This window comes from Siphateles boraxobius, unplaced genomic scaffold, assembly GCF_051911475.1.
Source record: "Siphateles boraxobius isolate OS27281-9 unplaced genomic scaffold, OSU_SipBor_1 130, whole genome shotgun sequence".
In the NCBI taxonomy this organism is placed as follows: Eukaryota; Metazoa; Chordata; class Actinopteri; order Cypriniformes; family Leuciscidae; genus Siphateles; species Siphateles boraxobius.
The window spans coordinates 14205054-14223159 of record NW_027508734.1 but is presented as its reverse complement, the minus strand read 5'-3'; the positions used below and the strand labels follow the sequence as shown (position 1 = coordinate 14223159).

General features: G+C 36.5%; 1 protein-coding gene across 4 annotated transcripts in view; it reads left to right on the top strand.

Annotated features, from left to right (window-relative positions):
• Positions 1-219: 219 nt before the first annotated feature.
• Positions 220-18106, top strand: part of arnt2 (aryl-hydrocarbon receptor nuclear translocator 2) — a 92727-nt gene continuing 74840 nt past the window's right edge. The window contains exons 1-2 of one of the 4 annotated variants that reach the window (XM_077228020.1): positions 220-666; positions 14297-14408. In XM_077228020.1, coding sequence (XP_077084135.1) covers positions 636-666; positions 14297-14408 — 143 coding nt within the window. In that variant the 5' untranslated portion in view covers positions 220-635. The remainder of the gene's footprint in view (positions 667-14296; positions 14409-18106) is intronic. The other 3 variants (XM_077228018.1, XM_077228021.1, XM_077228019.1) reach the window with 3 other exon arrangements.

The window sequence follows — 18106 nt, the reverse complement described above, 5'->3', positions numbered from 1 at the left end:
CACCCGAGTTAATTGAACACACGCTGACCATTTTCACAATGGAATAATAGGCTATATTCATAATTAATGGATTTTTATTTAAACAATGAAACTAATTAAAATTGTTAGAAAAACAAATATGTTAGAATTTTAGTTTGGAAGACTTAATTCGCAAAAAACATTAATTAATTTTCTAATGAACTGCATGGTTTTTAACGTTGAGTCTGAAACCAATAGCCTATACAAAAGAGAAAACTCTACATTTGACTATTATACGGATCTCAGAACACGCAGTGATGTCTAAGCGCACACGGCCATAGCAAAGCAACAACGCACGAGTGTATTAGCTCGTTTTGAAGTTCTTGGAGTGCAGAAAGGCGCCGATCGCTGCTGCTTGGATCCTGAATTCATTAATTCAGTGAAGTCTCGCGGTGTTCACGCAACCTCTCAGACATCTTGCGTTTGTCAGACGAACTGCTACATGCACGAACATAAACGCAGTAAAATCTCATCCAGCATCGCTCGAACGCCATCACATCTTCACATGCGGGGCTGAACTGAGTTTGCGCGTTTGAGACACTCGGAGAGGATTTGCGTACGGCGTTATTTTCGTATTGTGCGTCATTTCTGCATTTCTGCGTTTCCACCCAGGCAATATGGCAACACCCGCCGCTGTAAACCCATCGGGTGAGTAGGAATTTTATCGTTGTGCTTTTAAGTATATTGTGTGTGGTGTTTAAAGGGAAACCGGACGTCGAGGTTTTACCCAATATTGTGTTTTCGCCTTAACAAAAGAAACCGCCACGGTTTAAACGCACGCGAGCACCCCCTCCCCCCTGCACAAGTAACAGCAGCGATAATTAGAATAAACATTTTAAAATTCTACTGAATCACGGTTATAGCATATCGATAATATAACGTTCATTCTTTCGTGACTATAGAACATTGCGCGACTGTATTGTGACGTCAGAACGAAATGTATCACATTTGGCGTTATTCTGCCGTGGCTTGTTGCTAATGCAAATTAGATGCTGAATAAATTTCCCCAAGCCAGTACGTGATTTGATTTCATTGATACGCACCTAGTGAATCTGAAACGTTGCTTATGGGACTGTAATGATTGATTTGGGGTTATTTGTTATGAGCTGAGTATGTAACACGCATAACAGCTTTACTTCCTCAGCCTGTTGATTCCGTAGCCTGTTAACCAAATAGCCTAGTCAAGTTTCTGTCAACTGGCAAACATGATAATGTTCAAATAGCAATAAAATAGGAGCAAGAATATGAGACGAAACGGTAAAGTGACTGTGCGAGATCTAAACACGAGCACTGGATTGTTGTGCAAGACTGTCCTGAGCTAATGTAAGTTTTCATGGATGTGTGAAATTTTTAGTTTGTCACTGAATATTTAATGGTGCTAGAGTTTAAACTGTCGTGCCACCAGAGTCACTAATATGTGGGCATTTGTGGTCTATTTTAGACACCACAGAATGTTTTAGGTTTAGTTATTGACTCAGAACAACAAGATGGATGAAAATATGTAGAAGGCCAAAATATGAAATTAGCAGGGCGGCACAGATAGCCTATAGAAATGTTGCTGCAAGTGAAATCAGGCATTCAGTTTTAACCATTGAGGAGGAAAAAAACACCCCAGTGTTATTCAGAGCCCCAAACTTAGCAAACATATGCAATTTGGTGCAGATGTTGTTATTTATATGGCCTAACAGATGTAATTCTAATACCTTGTTGTAATGCAACTATCAGAATTCTTACAACAGACAACTTACACAATATGCATATATACATATCAGTTGTCCATATCTCAAAGTAATATAATATTTAAATGCTTAGTTTTATGATCAAGGTTCTGTAGTTTTTATTGAGGTGGCAAAACATATAATGCAATGCAATACAATTATGATCGAGAGATGTTCATTCCTCAAAAGCCTGATATGTGATACATTTTCACAATTATACTACAAGGGATTTTACTTGCTAAAGACTGTCAATCAAGTGACTGAATGCATGTAGTAGTCAAGTTGATAATTTAGAGGCCCTAAAAGTTCATATAACAATTTTTTTTAGGCTACATACAATAAAAATTGTCTGAATTGGAAAAAATAAGCAATATTATCTCTTGCCTGATCAAACTGATAAAAACAACTCCTACATCTAGTAAACTTTATGCAGCAAACTTGCTGTACAAATCAAACAAACTGGGTTAGTGATTGATAGAAGCATGTCACAGAAACCCACTGCTGCTCAATTTATTCAGTCTGCACTTGTTAAAGTAAATTACGCTCCATGACTCCATTGCTTCCATGAACACTCTTTTTTTTTCCCCCAGCGGGCAATTCCTTTCCCGCCACCTCATTGTAAATGCAAATGAGGTGAAATGAATAAAGAATGTGTGTGTTATTAGCACCTGGTTGACACACAGAGCTGCCAAGCACGCTTTAAAATGCAAGAGAGCATTCTGAGCTGAAGTCACATGACTGTTGTTGAACTCAAGGGCACTTTGTTTTAATGTCAGCTTGCTTTTATTTTGCTTGGTTAAGAAATATGTAGGCCATCTGTACTTTTACCGTTATGCCCACAATGCTTAACAAAAGGCCCTGGTTGCAGCATGGCTGCGATAAGAACGAGTTTCGTACAAATAGCAGTTGCCGTTTGTCAATGGGGATTACAGGCACAGTTGATTAGCAACAGTTCAGACTGTTTGCCGACCTCTTGTGTTTGTGAAGGAAGGCGTTCTATTGAGAGGAGGGATGGATAACAGGGCTGACCAGACGTGTACCATTGCTAAGAAAGACTTGTGTGTTTCTAGAGCATATGGTGTGCTACATCAGGATTGACTTTATTTTCTTGATAGAAAGGGCTGAGCTTGAATATATGATGTATGTAATGTGAGACTGTAGAAGTGTCAACCTGTAGATTGTTTGCTGTACCATTTATAACACTTTCAACTGATTTTTGTCCCAGGTGTGTACACCACTGTTCAACAGTTTGGGCTCAGTAAGATTCTTTTTATAGAAATTCATACTTCTATTCAGCAAAGACGCATTCAATTACTCAGAAGTGACAGTAAATACATAATGTTACAAACTATGTGTGTTTCAAATAAATGCTGTTTACAATATTGATATAATAATAAGAAATGTTTCTCGAGTAGCAAATCAGCATATTAGAATGATTTCTGAAGGATCATATGACGGATGCTGAAAATTCAGCTTTGAAAAAAATTGCATAATAAATATTTTCAAACAGAAAACAGTTCACAATATTACGGTTTTACTGTTTTTGATCAAATAAATGCAGCCTTGGTGAGAATAAGACACTTCTTTCAAAAACATTAAAAAAAAAAAATCTTACCGACCCCAAATGTTTTAACGGTAGTTATTGACTGCTTTTTATAGTCAGAACTACTCGTTTTATAATATTAGTTTCACTGTTTTGAGTCTTTTTGTGTTTCGCTCAAATGTTTCATAACGTATGTGTCAAAGCAACACTGTCGTTTTTGCTCTCGGGGTCCCCCTACAGTTGGGAAACAGTATTGTCTTCTACTACTGTCGTGAAATCTGTCATGGCTACATCAGGGGATACACGTGCATTTGTTGACAAGCCGATACCGTCTTGAGTTGTCGTGAGTTCTCACGTCTTGGGCAGACTGCCAGCGTTGCGTGTGAAACATCTTCATCCCAGGTACATTGGCATATATTTCAGCATGTCATATGAATATAATTTCATGGGTTTAATTTTTTTTTTTTCAAACGTCAAAAGATCGCGTAGCTCACGTTTACAAGACAGCGTCATTATAGTAGCCTATTTGCTACTGTTTTACATAACGGATATGCTAATTCAATTCAATGTTTGTGTGGTAGTTAATAGCCATATACCGTCAATATTATAATATCAAGCTACCATAGATGAATCTGCAAATTTGAAAATCGATTTGCATTATAGCCTGAGGCAAGACACTTTCACCATAAAAATAAATAAACAAACATGATTATCAGCCTGCAGACATTAGGATAGTTATCCTGAAAGATTATTTATCATAACCATCGTAAACTAGCATGTTAGTGTTTAACGTTACTTGCTACCAGATTGATAATTCGCTACTCTACTAGCATTACTTGTAGATTCCGTAACATGGCCGGGCCAGGCTTTTACATTTCGCACGGTAGTCAGCTTCCCTGACTCCCTGATTTATTTATAAATTTAGAAAACACTTTATAGGTGACTGACTGCTGCGCTTGTGAGAGGGTGCATGTTACTGAAAGAACGAGCATAGAGAGAGAGCCGGTCGCGCGCGCGCACTCTCACCGTCTTCAAACTGTCTTGCTCTCCCTCCAATATTGATCCTCGTTCGGCCTTTTAATTTGTCTCTCTCCCTTTTTCTTTTTTAGTCTCCTTTGACAAAACCTTTGCCGCCTTCCTTTTAGTTGTTGCTTCGGTCATGACAACAACATGGGTATCAAATGATATTTGGGTCCTCACGTCAGAATTTGAGGAAGTTGGGGGTGGTGGGGGAAGTGACGTATGCCGTAAAGTAGGGCTGAAACGATTCCTCGAGTTACTCGATTACAAAAAAGCCTCGTTAAATTCCTATGACGCGCACTATACGCGTGGCGCAGGGATTTGATTGTTTCACACGGACCGTTTATTCACACGGACCTGTTCAGGAAGCATATATTTTGAATTTAGTTGGCGCGATGGCGGGCTGAAACAAGGTAACGTAGTCTAAGTCTATTGATGTTCGCTGATTTTAATCCCATACTGTATTTGTAGCGATGTCGTGATGCGGTTTGACTAGATATGATTTTTAGCTTTGATGTAGGGCTGAAACGATTCCTTGAGTTACTCGAGTTACTCGATTACAAAAATTCCTCGAGGCAAAAACTCTGCCTCGAAGCCTCGTTAAATTCCTATGACTCGCACTATACGCGCGGCGCAGGGATTTGATTGTTTCACACGGACCGTTTATTCACACGGACCTGTTCAGGAAGCATATATTTTGAATTTAGTTAGCGCGATGGCGGAGAATAAATATGTAAATAAACGGCAGAAATTGTCTAAAGTGTGGGATCATTACACACTTAATTCACTTAATACACTTAACTCGCTGAAACAAGGTAACGTAGTCTAACCCTATTGATGTTCGCTGATTTTATTCCCATACTGTATTTGTAGCGATGTCGTGATGCGGTTTGACTAGATATGATTTTTAGCTTTGATGACATTTTTAAGTAGTAAACTTAACTATCACATTCAATTGCAAGAGTAAAGCCTAAAAAAAGAACCCCTTCACACACACATACACACACGCCAGTCAGACCAATTGCAGCAATGCATCGTATGCTTAAACTTTAATGTAGCCACGCAACAATAATTTCAGCATGCATTCACTGTACACACCGTGATGGAGGAACAAATATTGTATTGCAGTCTTTGCGAGACCTTGTTTGTATTTCTCGTCTGCAAAATACAGACAACAACAAAAAATTAAAGTCCCCAGCCTGTTGGTTTTTAATAAAGATTCGGAGTACTCATTTTTCAGCTAAAACGCACGGAACAAAGAGTGCGTCAGCTTTTACTGCGTGTTCAACAAGTCACGTTACAGCTCTTCTTCAGCGTTAAACTACCAGAATACACAAATATGCTTAGATGCTTAGAGTGGTTATATTATAATATCTTAAAGGAAAATTCACATATGAGATAGCTTTATAACTTGCATACTATATAACTTATAGTATGTAACTTATAACAGCTTTAACTGAAATAGACACAAGTTTAATATAACTATTCTGTTAATAAAACACACACAAAAAAATATCCGATTACTCGATTAATCGATCGATTAAGTGCTAGATTAATCTATTACAAAAAGAATCGATAGCTCAAGCCCTACCGTAAAGCAGTCGAATTTTGTAGTTTTGTAGTGCAGGTGCGCACCTGAGTTCGGAAAACAAGTTCACATCATCCAAACGAACCGATCTATGGCGTCATTCGAACCCAGCTTCGCACTTCTTAGGGTTTGAAACTTGCCAGCCCCGAAAAGTTATTAATGACATCGTAAAAATAGTCCAAGTGACTACAGTGGCTCAATCTTAAGTTTATCAAGCGACGAGAATACTTTTTGTGCGCAAAAACAAACAAAAATAAAAACTTTATTTCAACTATTCATTTCCTTCTCTGAGGGCCTCGAGTCAGTTAACGTAGTGTGATTGCATAGTGTTACGTCACATGTAGGCTCACCATTGGCCGACGCTGGTCATGTGTGTGATGCGTGTGACGTACAACAACAGAAGCTCTACGCTTTTACACTAGTGAACTGACTCGAGGCCCACAGAGAAGGAAATGAATACTTGAAATAAAGTCGTTATTTTTGTTTGTTTTTTCGCACAAAAAGTATTCTCGTCGTTTGATAAACTTAAGATTGAGCCACTATTGTCACTTGGACTATTTTAACGATGTCTTTAATAACTTTTCGGGGCTGGCAAGTTTCAAACCCTAAGAAGCCTATGGAGAAGTGTTCCAGCTCTCAGATTTCATCAAAAAATATCTTAATTCGTGTTCCGAAGATGAACGAAGGTCTTACGGGGTTGGAACAAATGAGGGTGAGTAATTACTGACAGAATTTTCATTTTTGGGTGAACTAACCCTTTAATGAACATCCAAAACAATGCTGTGTTCAGGACTAAATCCACTCATTGCATGTGCTACATATGATGGTATTTTGACCAACTGATGGAAAACTCATGAAGAGTTTGAAAAATGTGTAAAGGAGTCAAAACAGCGGCAGGAATTCTTCTGTTGCACAAAAACAAAGACCTGCTGCAAGGAGATGGTGTTTCTGACGCCTGTGCCGAACTGTAATGGTCAACGTAGCTCGTATGACGGGGAAAAAAGGTGCTTCCGCATTTTGGTTCATTTAGATGTCTTTGGTCTGTGTTGCGTTCAGTCGAACCGCACCAAAGTTTGTTTGGAAGCGGATCGAGAACCATCTTTTCAGGGGACTGTGTCCGCTTGTTTGTTGTGCACCAGGGTTTGGATGGCAGCGTTCACACTTAATCAAATGAGTAATCACACCAGAGTTTGTTTTAATTGAACCAAACCTGCCAAGTGTGAACACACCCTAAGACTTCTATGTAAATATCTGTATGTGATGACAGACAGCAATACTTTAACTTGCATTTTTATGTGCTGCAAGTCCAATATAGAATTTTTTAACAGCTCCATTCTTCAATAACAGCCTGTTTGTAAAGCTGCATGACATTGTTACAGATTCCTAAAACAACTTGTTCTGAAATATGCGAGTATCTATAGTTCGTCTTCTTTATGTGGGTGAACCAAGTTTCTGATTACCCAGGCATTGTTGACTTCAGTTGTTTGTTAATATATTGATTTACCTGACATCAGAAAGTTGGATTCAGAACAAGTCGTTTTTGCAGCTTAGTTTCAGTAAATGCCTTTTCAAAGTTTTTAGCTCTGAAAGTTACAGTATGTTTTCATAGTTTATAGAACTCTCTATATATTTTCATTATACGGCCCCTTTATGAATTTGCTAATGAATGCTGAGTCCATTCTTGCGTGAAACCTTAATGGATTGGAGTTTTGATGTTTTTTTTTAAACTTCTGTCAAGAAATACAGCATTCATTTCTGTAAACTCTTGAAATTAGAATAAAGCTAAAAACGTTACTGAGGTCAATTGCACATGCGTGCAATTATGCATTATTGAAGTATCTCAGCATGTTTTCGATTTTTCTGCTGATCATCATGTCTTAAATATTTAGAACTTTTGGCAGCATGAACTTTCTTTGGCTGTGTAACAATAGACCAGAAGAGAAGAGTCATTGTTCTTGACATATTCGTGCACATTTTTGACATTTTTCATCAGAAAAAAGGATTTGATCATGTTAATTAAATCATTTGTAGATTCTCGCTTTAAACTTGTTACTTTCTGATCAATTCCTGCTCTGTATCACTGAATTGAGAAACTCTTTTCTGCATGGAAATAGGCCAAGTGTCTCTTCAACCTCATCTACACCCTGAAATCATAATGCTTCAGCTGCACTGAATCGCCCTTTTCACTCTCTTTTTAGTGCTGCTAGAGAATGGGAACTAAGGGGCCGTTTAGACGAGACAACTTTTTATGCGTTTTGGCCTCTCATTTACACATCAACAGCATTTTGGTGCAAATTTTGAAAACTTTAAGTTATTATCTCTGTGTAAACTACAAAAACAGGAATCTGTGAAAATGGTGAATGCATGTGTATTACATGTTCAGTCTATAGGCGTGTAGTCTTTCCTTACAAAGTTACATTGCCAACTTCTGGCCTGCAGCATAATGCAGCATTTTTAGTCGTTTTCACGGAACCACGTGAACAGGGATCGTTTTGACATCTTTGTCATCATCTGTACAAAGAAAAAACGTTTCTTTTTTTTGTACATAGTTGTTGTGTAAACGTACCCTAAATGCTTTGCTACCAAACCTTCCGAGTTAAAGAGGTTGAACAATTTAGCTATTATATTCACACGTCAATTCAGACTTTCATTGAGCTGTAACATTCCTATTTTAGCTCATATTAAAATAATATACAGGGCTGAAAACTCAAAGAACACAAAATATTTTTTGCTCACCAAGGCTGCATTTATTTGACCAAAATACTGGGAAAACAGTAATATTGTGAAATGTATTCCTTTGAAGGCAAAGCTTTTCAGCTTCATTAACCCAGACTTCAGAGACACGTGATCCTTCAGAAATCATTCTAATCTGCTGATTTGCATGTGACAAGGCAAGTTTATGTATATAACACATTTCATACACTATGGCAATTAAAAGTGCTTTACAGAAAATAATTATAATAATCACAAAATAAAAGCAAGGAAAATTAAAACGGTTATAAAATAAATTAAAAGAGATATATGATACTGTTATAAAATGAATTAAGTTTTCTTACTGTGAGATTTTCCTATGTGAATTGTACTTCACTTACATTGAACGGGTTCACTGCCCCATCAGTCCGCACTCCAAAAACCCATTTTCAAATAATATGAAACAGTTCTTATTTTCAATGTTAAAAAGAAAAACAGCTTATGTGTGGAAACCATGATACATTTTTCAGGATTCTTTGATGAATAGAAAGTCCAAAAGAACATAATAAATTTTTTTAATGTTACAAGTGTCTTGTCACTTTAGATAAATTTAATTCATCCTTGCAGAATAAAAGTATTAATACTTTTAAAGCTCTCCAGCATCAGCTATTGCAACACCAAAATCGACTGAAACTGCCACATACCCACAATCCAGTGCTGAACTGATAGTACTGATACTGATAATCCAGACCTGAATCATTCCTTCAAAGGATCAATTTATCTAAGTTTATCTGTCACACCATAGCTAGATCCGTAAAGATGGCAACGGTCCAAGAGACTGTGGTGTTCTGGGAAGGTGGTGTTCATTTGGCCTGTTTTTGTCTCGATGGAGTTCACTTCTCACGCAAAACGCATATGAGGCGTGCTGCACATTTCTAAAGGGATCAGAAATTACAGGCGGGATCCCAATGGATGGGTGCCATGTCGATGTTTTGTTTTAGGGCAGATCTGAATGGAAAACGGTCCTCTGACATTAGAATGAATGAGGCAGAGGAGAGAAAAGAGAGAGAGAGAGAGGAGCACGTAAGCTGTTGAGTCGTGATTTAAAATGAGAGACAGCAGCATCCTATCTGTCTTCTGTCCTTCACTCCATCCCATGAGACAGATTAATGAGTTTCACCTGAGGGCTTTCTGGGAGACAATGACTGGATGAGGGACCTTTAGAAAGTTCTGGAAAGCAGTAAGGCATCTATAATGGAGATATTTTGAAGAAGGATCACACAGCTTTTGCTATGTTGCAAACTTTTGCACATGTTAACAAGGTTAAATATCATTGTTGATACTAGGGATGGCGAAAACTAAAAATGTTCTTGACCGACCACCGAGCCTCATTAGCCGGTTTGAAACCGGTTAACCGATTAGTTTAAAATATGCCACGCTATTTGAAATAACAGCCATTTCGAGCCACGCCTGCAATTTCGCAACTCTGTCGCATCTTTCTCTGCCTCCCGCTCACACACACACACACACACACACACACACACACACACACACACTGCCACGGCGCCGCGCTTCCACTCACGTCACTTTTTTAAAATCCCCTACAGCGCGAAACATGAGTCCCGCAAACGCGGCGCAGAGGAGCTTGTATGTAATCGGAGGACAAATGGCTCCTTAGTTTTGAAATGGTTTGGGTACAAGGTGATCGCGTTGAAAATAAAGGCGTTGGTCTAGCGTTAGAAGCTCATTTGAAACATTGCAGCGGCTAATTTAAGAAAATGACAGCTCCGAAGAGACTCCGCTTTAGTTTGAGGTAACGTTAGTGCTAACAATAATAAAGAAAGATGATGATCATCATCACCTTATCTGTTACCACTGAAATGTAGATGTAATGTATTTCTACAGTATTACTACTGTATTTAAGCACTGTACCACACAAGTTGCAACTTACTGTGTCATTCTTTTTGGTGAAATGGTCCCACACACTACGTTTCTTTGTACGCTTCATCCTGTCGTCTGCCCTCTCTCTAACCTCCAGTGTTTTAGCCTGTAGCCTTTACTTTTCGCAAACCCTGTGAGCGCGCGAACCCAAGCGCAAGCGCTGTGACCTCCAAATGTTTTTATTGGTTAGTACAAACAGGCGAGTTAAGAAAAATTTAGTGTGAGGGATTTGTTCACACAAAATATCTTGGAATGAGATGGCTAACTGTAGTAGCGTTTAGTCCACTGTCTATAATAGCCTAATTGAGAGATCACTTTTTTTTTTAACCGACTACCGACAACTTTGATCGGTTAACGTTGATACGGTCAACCATCGGTCAAACTGTCATCGGTTAGCATCCCTAGTTGATACATCAGGCTTTTTTGGCTCATGTAGTGTTATAGCTTTTTTGGCTCAATATAGAGCTCATAATCGAGGAGGAGAAAAATCCTACTTTTTTTATTCAGAGATCCAAACTGTGCAAAAATATGTGATTTGGTCTGATATTTATGGGGCCAAAAAGTAAGATGAAATTCTGACAATTAAATTTGTAACTCTGTTGCCCAATAGCCTAATATGATATTTAAATGCTTCTTTTTATGATCAAAGCTTTAGTGTTTAGTATCATATTTGTATCATATTTGATACTCACATTTTAACAACATTTTTCGAAACAAAAAGGGTCTGATAATTACGTAAACACAAGTTTTTTGAGTCTAGTAAATGTTCATCTTAATTGTCTACATTAAGCGTTCAATATTATGAACCGTTTAAAAGAAAATTTTATATTTACTTCATAAAAATTAGTAAAGATTTCACAGCAACAAGATGTGTACCACAACCTTAAAAGCAATGTTTTTACTATTATTCTTAAAAACCTTCAAATGTGATACCGTAGGCTTTATTAGGGTTTCATTACATCATTAAAGTAGTCAAAAAGTTGTGCACTATATTTTCAAATCTTTCAATTGCTAATTATTTGCTGAAAATCCCACTGCTGCGACCATCTCTTTCAATTTTGGTCTTTTCATTTCAAAGCTTTCATATGTCTTCGGAAGACATTTGTGCACAAATATAGTTGGTTTATGATACATGTTTTATGCTCAGATAAAGTTTCTGTATCATTTACTGATAAACAAAAGTCTAGTTATGGGGCTAATTTAATTCAAGGGTTAGTTCACCCAAAAATAAATATTCTGTAATTTATGCTGCGTTCACGTGCTATTGTAAACTTCCTACTCCCACTTCTAAAGTCGTGATTACGAGCTCATCGAATTCAAATTTTGACTTGAGAGGGCATTGTCTAATGTTTTAACTTAACTAGTATTTATGATAATTCCGATAGCACATGAAGGCAGCATAATTTCTCACCCTCATGTCGTTCCAAACTCGCATCTTCGGTACACAAATGAAGATCTCTGACGCTTCAAAAAGTTTGTAAAGAGATCGTAAAACTAATCCATATTAATTAAGCGGTTTAAACTTAATTTTCTGAAGAGACTTGATTAATATGATGAACAGATTGAATTTAGGCTTTTATTCACATATAAACATTGATCAGCGAAAACATAAACAGAAGCTCAACCGATAAAGCTTGACGCGCGAATCAAACCTTTTGTGGAAGCAAAAACGTGCTGCGTAACGCAAGAATGAACCTTACTGGTTCTCGATCGAGTCTCTTCAGAATTTTTTTTGTAAACTGCTCAATTTTAAGTTCTCTTTATGAACTTTTTAAAGCTTCAGAATAGGTTGCATAGCTGTGAATGGAGGCCGAGACAGAAAGGTCTCAGATTTCATCAAAAAGATCAAAAAGATCTTGTGTTCTGAAGATGAACAAAAGTCTTACGGGTTTGGAACGACATGCATACAATTTTATGCAAATATGTGGAAAACACTGTTAAATTAATTTAAAGGGATGGTTCACACAAAAATGAAAATTCTATCATTATTCACCCTCATGTCGTTCCTAATACACCAAACACCATTATACCTTATACACCAATTAAACAGCATAAGTAAATGTAACACACACCATCTCAGACTAGCATCGCCAGCAGCAGCTGACTAAGAAAATGAACACATACTGACACGTTTAGCACCATTGATTTAAGAATCATATTAATATTTGATAAAGTCTGCCTTCCACTTTTCCTGTTCTCTAGAGCTGAGCAGAGCCTTTCAGTGAGTTTTCATTAATTCATTTATGAGGTTTACAAACTTACACCTGATTTCAAACCTTAGTTCATATGAAGGTACAAGTGAAACCGTGAATCCAAAGAGCAGATTCAGGTGCCCAAATAACTATTTAAGGTTGCCAAACATTAAATTTTATGTTAAAATTTTATGCAAATATGTGATCCTGGATCACAAAACCAGTCTTAAGTAGCACGGGTATATTTGTGGGAATAGCCAACAATACATTGTATGGGTCAAAATTATCAATTTTTCTTTTATGCCAAAAATCATTAGGATATTAAGTAAAGATCATGATCCATGAAGATATTTTGTAAATTTCCTACCGTAAATGTATAAAACATTAATTTTTGTGAGTGAATGCAGCACAATCGCAAACATAAATGGACAACTTTAAATGCGATTTTCTCAATGTTACGATTTTTTTGCACCCTCAGATTCCAGATTATCAAATAGTTGTATCTCGGCCAAATATTGTCCTATGCTAACAAACCATACATCAATGGAAAGCTTATTTATTACACTTTCATGTGATGTATATCTCAATTTCAAAAAAATTACCCATAAGACTAGTTTTGTCATCCAGGGTCACATGCTGTTAAATGCACTTAAATGACCAGAAACACACAAATAAAATATTTTGAGCTATTACTTTTATTTAATTGGGATACATTAAATGAATCAAAAGTGACAGTAAAGACAGTAAATTAAATACACTTATAATGTTACAAATGGTTTTGATTTCAGATAAATGCTGTTATTTCTATTCATTAAAGAATCCTGAATATTTCATGGTTTTCACAAAAATATTTATCAGCTGAAAACACAACTGTTTTCAACATTGATAATATTAAGAAATGTTTCCTGAGAAGCAAATCAGCATTTTATAATTAATTTAAATTCACATTTATTTGTATAGCGCTTTTCACAATACACATAGTTTCAGAATGATTTCTGAAGGATCATGTGACTCAAGACTGGAGTAATGATGCTGAAAATTCAGCTTTGCATTACAGGAATAAAATATATTAAAATAGAAAACAATTATTTAAAATTAATTAATTTTCACAATATTTCTGTTTTACTGTGTTTTGCTCAAATAAATGCTCAAAATGAAATGCCTTGGTGAAAATAAGAGACTTCTTTCAAAAACATAAAAAAGTCTTACCGTTTCCAAACCTTTGAACATGTTTGTACTATGCCTGGATTTTCTAGTGGAGCTGACTTCACTTTCATTTAAATGAATGAAGGAGAGTGGGAACATAGAGTGGGTATGCATGCATACAAGTTTCAAGTTTGGTCTACTTTAAAAGATTTATATTGCAAATATGTGTCTGACAAAGAATACAAACAATGTATAAAGACAAGGTGGTATATTTACCATTTATTTGAAATGCATTACTGTTTGTGATTTTATTTGTGGGTTCATTTCATTTGCTTAAAGCCTAACATGACTACAGTTTATTGCATTTATACACCAGCTGAATGTATGTGTAGTTAGTGTTTCACGTTGTTGATTGTGAAGATGTTTTTGGCCTTTTCAGAAATGGGCACGGATCTGCCGGGTTCGGTAGCCATGCCAGGCGCTGTGGGCGCGGGCCAGGTCAGGATGGCGGGCACCATGCCAGGGCGAGGAGGCAAGCGGAGATCAACGGGGTGAGTTATTTTGCTAAACGGCGTATTATTTACAGATTCTCTGTTCAATATATCAGTTCAAAGTTCAATTTGGTGTTTGCAAATAAAACAATATTCTTACAATGTCAGAATTATCCATTTTCAGCGGTGTGTTTAGTTGTTTGAGGGGGATGGGGGTAAGGTTGTGCCGATAGACGATAGGATTGTGCATCAACAATAGTTAGAGATATCGCCGATGGCAGATGCATTTGACGATATCAATATGATAATTGGCTCATTTTACCATTAATGTATTCAATTATTATTATTTGTATTATAAAGCTAGTATTGTTATTAAATTAATATTAGGAACTACAATTAATTTGCCTTGCCTAAATTCTTAATGACATCACCACATAGCCTAACACTTGCGACAACACCGACACGTGCGTATGAGGACTCCTCTAAGAAAATGTTTTTAAAACAGACTAAAAAACTACATCCCACATCAAAATTGAATTGCAAGGTGATCCATTCACAAATTGTCAAGAGTGCTTGTTTAACAGACGCATCATTCTTATACAGATCCAAGATGAAAACGGCATTGTTGTTCGTCAGTATTTTGTTTCCATAGCACATTTACAAAACGTTTAATGACACTAATAACACTAAAAACAATACAATTACTAAATATTAATAATAATAATATCACTAAAATGATATAGGCCTAATAACAGTCTTTAGTTCACGAACACAGCACAACTCTGCCATCTGTGACAATCAAAAGCAGCTTCAAACACTTGTTTAACAAGAAATATTCTTCTAATTTTTACACTGCATGTCATCACTGTAGGTCCACAAGAGAAATATTAAGCCAGTAAATTAAGACAGTTGCTATACTGTTATATCCATCATCACCTCTGAGAGAATGCAGTGTTAATGCAGCGACAGATGCTGAAAGCTCAGTCCGTTTTTACTTTCACTTTCAGGGAATGAGAGCGCTTACATGCACGTTCTTAACCCGATTATGCTGAATAAACTGACAATGCATGTGGTCATGTAAACAAATTACCCGTTTTCCTTTTTTCGGAGTCAAGTCATAAGTTTATGTATAAACCGATCTACTCAGCTAGATTTTTGCCCCTCACTTTGATTTCTCCCGGCATGTAGAACACATTAACCCGCATTCTTTGGGCTTATTGAAGTGCGCATATGTGAAGTGTATCGAGACAGAGAAAGCACTGGTAGGAGGACATATATCGCAAACTCTGGCTCTTTCTTGACCCAAGAAATTATTAAAACGTGTTTTCATCTCGTGCAGAAGAACAGTCAAAATGCTGCATCTGTAACGGCATGAGAGGATAATGTGTGTCCGTAAGTTTCCCGCTGACATGTTAAAAATTCTCTAGTAAATAGTCAGATACAAAAATGATTAGGATCTTTTTTTGACCTCACTATAACCTTTACCTCGGCAAATAACCTTATCCAGTTTATTAATAAACACTCCACCTTTGCTAGCAAAATAGAAAAAGATTCTCATATATAAAACGAAGTAATAAAACTCGCAAATTAATGAATAATCAAGTTAATAATCATATAAGTAAGCCCCGCCCCCCTCACGATAATATCGTTTAATTCCGATCTCACAGGCCGACGATAGGACGACATGAAAATGGAGCATATCGCCCCAACACTAGATGGGGGTGGTGGGGAGAGACATAATAAAACTTATTTTTTTATGAAAAATCAAATGTGAAAAATATCTCATCATTACAACATAATGTGTAAGAGAGAGAGATAAATAATTAATGCGTCATCCATTTACACACATTCTGAATTTCGACTATTAGACTGTTGTTATTATTATTATTGTTATTATTACTGAATGAATAAATTATGAAATGATTATTCATTCAGACAGTCAGTTTCCCTTAGGGAAATGAAACTCCTTTATATACCTTTTATCTTTATCTTTTTTCTAATCTTTGTTTATAATTTTTATCTACGTAATTTCTCGTTGAATACAATAAAATGTGTAATGCAAGCTTTAATGTGAAAGCTGCACATTAAAGCTCGCATTACACACTTTAGCTGCATTCACTTTTTTAATGTGAAAATGTGAATGCAGCTTTAATGAGCTAATGGAATTATGACATGATTGACATGATTGCCATTTATGAAAGAGGAGGACTCATTTGTTTTCATCACGTAAGACTTTTTTGTTGTTGAACAGGTGTTCAAGTGGTAATGAAAGGAAATAAAAGCATAATTTCATTTACTGATGCACCTTCATGAGTCTCAAGTATGGGTGTTACTTTTGAATATTTTATTAGCATAAAATTGCTCTTATACTTTTTAGAATATTAAACAATTTTACACAGCATTTAATTGTATGTACATGAGTGGGAAAACACTGCAAATGAAATCTCCAGGTGGGTGGATATTGGTGAAATAGGGTGGAGCTTTATTCTGTGCCAATTATTTCATTATTTGAGTGAGATATTGATTGTATATTATTGCTTCCTATTTTTTATTCTTTATTAGACAATAGTATACACTTTTATAGGGCCCATTGTATAGCTGCACAATGGACTACTTGCACAACTACTTCCGGGTTCTAGTTAGTACATATGGGGAGTTTCCGGTTAGAGCGTTCAGCGCACCTACATACATGAGAATGCAGATTATCACTATGTTTTATGGCTGCCAATTGATTAAAACGATGAATAATGATCTCTGTATTATTTATCTTAAGCCGCTGAAATGTTCCTATAAATATATTTTCTTTCCAACTGTGCATTCTGAATAATAAATAGGCTAAGTATATTTATCTACTAAGCTGCAGCAGTCCTATATGCTCGTCTTCTCATTAACAGTTGACATTTCATACCTGTTGGGTTTACATTTTTAAATTAAATTGACTATTAAAAGGATTGCTGGTGTGTGCTGGTGTTTATTCCAGTCTTTTAAAATAGTTGAATAAATCATGCTTGCGATTTGCCCGTAACAATGTTAAATAGGCTAGGCAATTTAATCAATAACGTCCACAGTGTAGAGGGGAATGACAGTCAACTACTTTGAATATTATTATATTATTTTGGGCATAAACATGTAAATAGTAAAAAGATTGACATTGAAAAGTGACACGGAATGCTTAAAATATTTAATCCAAATAAATAAATGTTCGTGGTTCGTAGAGATGTTATTCATCTGTTCTCACACACTTCAGCGTCACGGTCACTAGTTTAGATGAACACTGACACCCTGTGCTGAAATAATGGCGTAATTTTAACACCCGCTGCTTTCTCAGATCGGCTTGGGTTGGATTGAAACTTCATGTTCCGATAAGTTTGGAAAATTCTGCATACAGTAAACATCAGAATATACCATCTCCTGTCAATTAAAATTGCCAAGTTTTTAAATCGTATAGCGGCCACTCATTTTAGCTGGCGTTTGTTCAACTCATTGACCCCAGTACATTGAAAGTAAACATTATCGGAAATAAGGGAGACGTACTATTTCCAAACAGAAGTGCGTCACAAAGCTCAGTGCAAGTGGTCCGTTAACTGTTGAATAGCAGCACATGATAATTCATCTAAGTAGGGAACAGTGGCATCTGTGTTGCTGGAGGCAGGACTACAGTTCCCAGAATGCACCACAGCATTAATAAATCAAGCAAACAGTTCTTTCAGTTCATTATTAACTGTGTAGTATGTACATACTAATAGTTTGAGTCTAAA